Source organism: Gekko japonicus, unplaced genomic scaffold (genome assembly GCF_001447785.1).
Source record: "Gekko japonicus isolate JY-2015 unplaced genomic scaffold, Gekko_japonicus_V1.1 scaffold651, whole genome shotgun sequence".
NCBI classification, from domain to species: Eukaryota; Metazoa; Chordata; class Lepidosauria; order Squamata; family Gekkonidae; genus Gekko; species Gekko japonicus.
The window spans coordinates 280,752-288,151 of NW_015161970.1; the positions used below are offsets into that span (position 1 = coordinate 280,752).

General features: G+C 44.1%; 1 protein-coding gene across 1 annotated transcript in view; it reads right to left on the reverse strand.

The window, feature by feature from the left end:
* The window catches only part of SCAF8 (SR-related CTD-associated factor 8), a 125,071-nt gene extending 117,880 nt beyond the window's left edge, over window positions 1-7,191 (reverse strand). The window contains exon 1 of the mRNA XM_015429666.1: window positions 6,874-7,191. Coding sequence (XP_015285152.1) covers window positions 6,874-6,903 — 30 coding nt within the window. The 5' untranslated portion in view covers window positions 6,904-7,191. The remainder of the gene's footprint in view (window positions 1-6,873) is intronic.
* Between the last annotated feature and the right edge of the window lie 209 nt (window positions 7,192-7,400).

The window sequence follows — 7,400 nt, forward strand, 5'->3', positions numbered from 1 at the left end:
GTGGCCTGAAATAATAGTTAAGAGATACATCTGCACTGAACTTAACTAAGGTAAATGCTAACCATGATTCCCATCTCAACCAGAATATGAAGCAGAAACCCTTATCACCACCATGATTTGCATTAACTATGTTTAAAGTCAGTGCAGATGTAACTCAACTGCTAAGCCATGAGAGAAGAGTAAGGAGATTTCACACTGGAAAAGGGAAGGAGCATGTGATCCTACTACTGAGTGCCTTCTGCAAAATGACATACGGTATGACCATCTTACAGCCAGATTCCATAGAGAGAAAAAAGACTCCCAAAATCTGGCATGGAATTGTATTGCTGGCATGAGAAAGCAACCTGCCAGCCATGACAGCGATGAATTCCAACTGTGATGATGCATTTCCTCTAGCTCCTGCACTGCTTACCTTGTCTCACTGGAACATTTTGCCTTACAGAAGTCATAGTGCCAATGTGCACTGGTCAGAACTAATGCTAAAGAGGAGACAGCTCTGCCCTCCCAAACCAAAAAACTGAGATTTAGCTGCAGAGACATAACTATAGAGTCTATTCACAGTATGGATATGTTGCCAAAATACAACACAGTAGTATTTTATTTATTTCCCCTACATTCTCTACATTCTAAGTGACAGATTAAGGGTCCTATCCATAACAATTGCAAAAAATTAAGACCTCCAAATACACACACAACTGGAGTTATTTCTTTGAGAGATGCTTCTAAAAAGAAGGTGCCTCAAAAGCCTCCACAGGGCAGCACAATGATCTCTAAATTTCTTAAAGTTAAGGCTCCTGCAAGGTTGAATGCAGCATGTGAGCTTTTTCCACACTGCTTCCAGTAAAGTCAACATCAGTTCTTGAGCTCCAGAACTGACCAGGGTAAGACAAAATCAACATGTGACAGAAATCAACCATGCTTTATCTCAGAAGCCTCTGGGAAGTCGTATGTGCAAGATTAAGAATCAATGTGTGTCTTCTGGTTTCATCACCCATCCCTGTGCCAGGCTGTGAGCACAATCTATAGCTGTGCTACTGACTTACAGGCTCTCCTCACTTTGGGAAATAAGAGCAGAATCTGACAGGTAAGAATGCTGTGATTCATGCTCCAAATATGTCACAGGGAACAGCAGAATCTAGAAAGAGGCAAAAATTTAATCTGAAAAGCTAGTTATAAATGTTTAAGGACCCTTACAGCAATTTACAGCCAGCTGTTCTGCTTCTGATTATGCTAAAAGAGAGGCCCACAAATTTTTTGCTAGGCTTGGAAACTACCATTCCTGGTTGCCAGAAAGGTTCATTTTTCTCATTTCCTGCTCCACAGAGATGAAGCGAGCACATCTTTTTATATCTGCTAGTTGGATAAGTGATCTTACAAGGCAGGAGCAGCAGGTATTTGTCTGTAGCGACCCCTCCCTAACAACATGAACAATACATAACCTGTCACCATTCTGAATGACACACTATCTACCTGTGTTTCCAGAGGTTTTTCTAAAAAATGATAATCCAAGATACTATGTACTGGGAGGATTTCACTGCTGATCACCAGAATTAAATTTCTGCTTAACCATATTCACGGTAGGGATCCCAACTTTCAGTGTCCAGAAAACATTCCCCACCTGGGTTTTTTGAGTAACAATGAAAAGGTCATTTTCTGAATACGGAAAATTCTTAAGACAAGGTTCTACTCAAAGGGCTTTCTGAACATTATGAATATTTTTATGCAAGACAAGCTATATAACTAGATAGTATTTCTTCTGTATACCACAGATGATGTACAGTTTTTCAAAACTATGTTTTTATTTAAATGTGACTAATTATGCTCACAATTAATAACGCTGTGTATACAGCAGTACATTGTTGGAAAAGTCAATGTTTTCAGTGTCAGCATCAAACTGAACTAATACTGGGATGCATCATACACCTATCCAACCACCACCCTGAGCAAAGTTTGAAGCCATTCTCCAGGCTAAGAAGCCTTCCTCCAATAAAACAGTTGGATTCACACCACTGTTGGCGGCACCTAAGTCAAACTTAGTAATACATTTCCTTTTGCTTACTACAAAACACATAGTTTCTATTTTCAGTGGTTACTTTTCAGATGGCAAATAATAACAATATAAAAAAGAGCCATTCTGGATCAGACCAAAGGCCCATCAAGTCCAACAAGCTGTACGCAGCTGCCTCTAGAAAGTCCACAAGTAGGATAACTGCAACAGCATCCTCCCACCTGTGCTCCCTAGAAAATGATACAAAGAGGGCAGTGTTTCCTCTAAGCTGAGTTAGTGTGAGCTAGCTCACAGTTTTTTAGCCTTCAGCTTACACATTTTTGTCTTAGCTCAGGAAAGATGGCTCCAGAGCAAACTAATTTATGCAGTAGCCAAATTGCTCGCTCACAACTTTAATGCCAGTACCTCACAAAGTAGAACTTTTGCTCACAAGTCTCCACAGCTTAGAGAGAGCATTGAAAGAGGCACATCACTTCTGCTACTGGAAGGACATCCATAACAGTTAGTAGTCATTGTGACAGTCCCATCTTCCATGATTTTGTCCACTCAACTTTTTTTTAATTATTATTCACAATTTTTTATTAATTTTCTGAAATAACAAGTAACGTATGTCCACTCAACTTTTAAAGCTTCCCAATAGGGTTGCCAAGTTGCGGTGGGGGATCGTGTGTCTTTGCAGAATCCGTGCTGTGGGGACGGCGAGACGCGTTGCACCCGCCTTCACCAGGACATGACACTATGCGTCGCTCTGGCAATGGGGCTCCAAACAGCCCCGCCGCCAGAGCAACGTGTAGCGTCATGTCCTGGTGACGGTGGTACGTGTCTCGCCGTCCCCGCAGCACGGATTCTGCAAAGACATGCGGATCCCCTGTCGCGATTTGGAAGCCCTACTTCCCAAATTTGTGGATATTGCCACATTCTGTGGCAGCAAGTTACACAATTGTGTGCTGTGTGAAGAAATACTTTCTTATCTGTCCTAAATCACCCACCCTTCAGCTTCCCTGGATTCTAATGATATGAGATGGGGGGCCCCTCTCCCTGTTCACTCTCTCCACACAAAGCATGATTTCATAGACCTCTATCATGTCTCCTCTCATTTATCTTTTTTCTAAGCTAAACAGTCCTAAGTGTTTTAATTGATTCTCTTAGGGCAGTTGTTTTAGCCCCCGATCATTCTGGTTGTCCTTTTCTGCACCTTTTCAAACTCTATAATATCCTTTTTTGCAGGTGCGGTGATCAGAACTGTACACAGTATTCCAAGTGTGGTCTTACCATAGATTTATATAATGGCAATATGTTGGCAGCAATTTTATTCTCTATTCCTTTTTTAATTACAGCCAGCATGGAATTTGCCTTTTTCACAACAGCTGCACACTGGGTCAGGGTTGGCCCTGGCTAGTATTTGGATGGGAGACCTCCAGGGAATACCAGGGTCATGACACAGAGGCAGGCAATAGCAAGCCACCTCTGAAGCCTTGAAAACCGTACAGGGTAACTGTAAGTCAGCTGTGACTTGAGAGAACTTTCCACCACCATCTGCTACCACCCCAATACTTTAGTAATATAAAGTTCTGCAGTTTGCATCTCTTGTATTTGGTATACTTACAACTTTATCGGAAGGAAAGGGAATTTACACTTTTAATTTTCAAAAATATGCTAAAAATAACTATATATATAGTAACAAACTTGCAAATATCTATGTTACATTATTTTAAAAAATAAGTTGATAGAATCATAGAATCAGAGTTTAAAGGGGCCATACAGGCCATTTAGTCCAACCGCCTGCTCAATGCAGGATTAACCTAGAGCATCCCTGACAAGTGTTTGTCCAGCTGCTGCTGAAAGACTGCCAGAAAGGGGGAGCTCACCACCTCCCTAGGTAGCTGATTCCACTGTTGCACAACTCTTACTGTAAAAAAGTTTTCCTAAGATCCAACTTGTACCTTCCCACCCTTAATTTAAACTCATTATTGCGAGTCTTATCCTCTGCTGCCAATAAGAACAGCTCCCTGCCATCCTCTAAGTGATAGCCCTTCAAAAACTTAAAGAGAGCAATCATGTCTCCCCTCGATTTCCTCTTCTCCAGACTAAACATTCACAAATCCCTTAGCCTTTCCTCATAGGGTTTGGTCTCCAGGCCCCCAATCATCTTCGTCGCTCTCCTCTGTACCCTCTCCATTCTGTCCACATCCTTTTTGAAGTGAGGCCTCCAGAACGGCACATAATACAGTGTACAGAGGGACTATGACATCTTGCAATTTGTATGTTATGCCTCTGTTGCTACATTCCAAGGTCACATAGCCTTTTTTTGTCACTGCATCACACTGGCTGCTCATATTTAACTTACAGTCCACCTGTACCCCAAGATCTTGTTCCCACACACCGCTACCCAGAAGTGTATTCCTCATCCAGTATACATGTTCCTCATTTTTTTACCCATATGTAGAACTCGGCACTTATCCTTGTTAAACTGCATCTTTAATAAGAAATTAAGTATTTCAAATGTTTCAGAATTTCGAGGATTTCCCCCCCCTCTCCTGAAGTTAATATCCTCCTTTCCCCTACTTTTTGAAATGGTAACAGATTCAATTCTGAAGTATGGATTAAAACAATCTAGGTTTGCCTTGCAACTACCTTTCAACAGAATAGGACTAAAACTAATTTATCCTACTTGCACACTAGCAGTTAAATTAAGAACTCAAGATTAAGAATCTTTTACACATAACATTGTGATCATACTAATACATCAAGAGGTAGTGTGTGTGAATGATTCCAGAATAAAGAAAAACTAATATATGTATAGTTAGAGTTAGTTCCTTCTGTTGCTAATCCATACACTAATTAGCCCACTTGACTTAACCATTCTATGTAAGTTATTTGTAAATTTCACAGAAGCATTTTCAAATTAATTAGATAGGAGCAGTACCTTCCCACACAGTCTTCATAAGCAAGTTTCAAATATGAAAACTTTAAAATAAAAAACTGATTGAAATTAAAGCCTCTATGAAGACATCTCTGTAAAAGAGCCTATTTTTCCCAAACAAAACTGAATGTTGTGATCTTGACTCGCTGTCTTTAACTATGGAAATACTTTTTTAAAAAAATTAAAGATCTATTAAAAAATTAAAGATCTATTCCCAGAAAAGTTAACTGCTTCCCTCTGCAAATTCTTCTGTTTACAACCCAATCCTGATCATGTTTTCTGGGAAGAGAGTCAACGAAATTTGCTTCCAGGTGAGTGTGCCTAAACTGTAGCCTTATAGCCCATATTGACTCAAAAGTAAATGCCAGTGGGTTTGATAGGGCTTACTCCAAGATAAGAACACACAGGACTGCAGCTTTACAATGATAATGGCTCAACAATAAATTTGTATTAACTGCATGTACATGTTGAACATAAAAATTGTAGCTCTACTGCAATGTGAGTTAAATATTTAGTTATTTTGCTGCGCGGTCCACAGTTAATAAGGAAAAGTTGGTGTTTTGTTTGACTATGACCCAAACAATCTGGTACTTTTTTGAAACATCAAATTATGTTTCAAAATAAATCTTTACATTATTTGAATACCATACAAGATACACAGATTTATTCAAGAAAAGCTAATATAAAGGTTTTTGCAACCTCCATGCTCTACTTCATGTACTATGGCCCCGGTCACACGGGCCGGATATCACCGGGGGGGGGGGAGGCGTGGCTAATTGCCACAGCGCACTTTGATCCACGATTATTCAATCAGACGCACCGGCGGCACACCACGGGTCCTTCCCTTGGCGCCGGCAGGTAAACAAGGGACCGGAGGGGAATGCCGTGCGCCGGCACAATCACACCACGGGAGTCTGGAGGCAGCCCATGGCAAACGTTTACTAGTACCTTGGAGGTACTAGTTTTTTAACTCGCATTGTCGGTGGTAAGCCACGGGTGCGCTCCACTTCCCAGATGTTGGGATGTGATCACGCCCGGATAATCCACCCGCCATCCGTGCCTCTCTCGCGGCAACTTTGCCGTGTGACCGGGGCCTATATATTCTTCTAAGACAACTAAATTCATACCCATAAGAAAACCTGTCCCCTTAGCAATGTAGCTGTCTTGACTGACTGCTTGTAACAACATGGCAAAAAAACCCAACCCCATTTGGCATAACACCTTGCATATATAACAGCAAGCTAATTTGGTACCCTGATGAGGAGAGGGATCATGGTACATATGATGCTATTGCTTTAACCAGCTAACGGGAGATGCAGACTTTACAGGCCTCTTCCACCATCTGCAGTGTTGCTGTCTTGATACACAACCTAAGAAGCAAAGACTGGTACAGTGGGTTTTAGTTTTAACTGCAACAGCAAAAAGAGACAGAGGGAAGGAACAGCACATCTGTAGCTCCATTTGGTTTTTTTCCTTGTTACCAAGATCTTCACGGGTTTTCCCAAATGATCTGTCACGGTAATGAGGGACAGCGCAGGAGCTGAACAAGGACGGTATTTAAATAGGAAAGTAGCACAAGGAGGGGATCAGAAAAAAAGGTTAAAATCTGCAGCGGGGGGCGGGGAGGAAAACACTGAAGCAGGAAGGACGGAGGGCAACCTGCATGGCCCAGAAGAGGAAACCAGCAGTTTATTTTTAAAATCCTTTTCTGGCCCCCCCACCCCCCTACCCCCCTAGGTATTTCATCGTCATAGGAATCATGGTTCTCCCAGCCTAAGAAACGGCCCACCCACCAACCCGGGCCGGGCCAAGCCCCTCTAGACGCACAGGCCTGCCTCCATTCGTATTCCGGAGACGGCGAGCCTCCCCCTCCCTCTTGGCCTGACCCAGACAACCGAAAGGGCCGCCCACCCTCTGTCCCCCGAGGAGTCCCCACACAGACCTCGCTATTAAAAGCTTTCACGGCCTCCATGTTGCGGCGGAGGGGAAGGCAGGAGACGAGCTGAGCGGGAGGGGGGCTGGTTTGTTCCCTGCTGCGGTGACGGCGGCCGGTTTCCTTCAGGAGCCAACAGGCCTCGTCGCCATGACGGGCGGTGGCGGAGGGCTGGCGGGAGACGGGCTGGGGAAAGGGGCTCCTCCCTGCTCCGCTGGGCCGCCCCAGGGTAGGCTCCGTTGGCGCTGCAGGGACAAACGCGCAATAGCTGCGGCGCGGGCACCAATATGGCGGACGGCCGGGCGGGAGGGCTCCTCGCTCCCTTGCAGCAGCGCAGTTCCCTCGCAGGAGCAGCCGAGACGTCGGCCAGAGCGGCCCCTAGCGGGCGAGCGAACGCCCAACTGGCGGCCGAAGGGAAACGGCTGCCACCATCGACGTGGGGGGCAGAGCGTCACTCGGAGTCCGAGGCCCAGGCACCACGACATTTGAAAATGAGCGCCCCGCACAGGGGAGACGTGGGTACTCCAGCGGGTGGG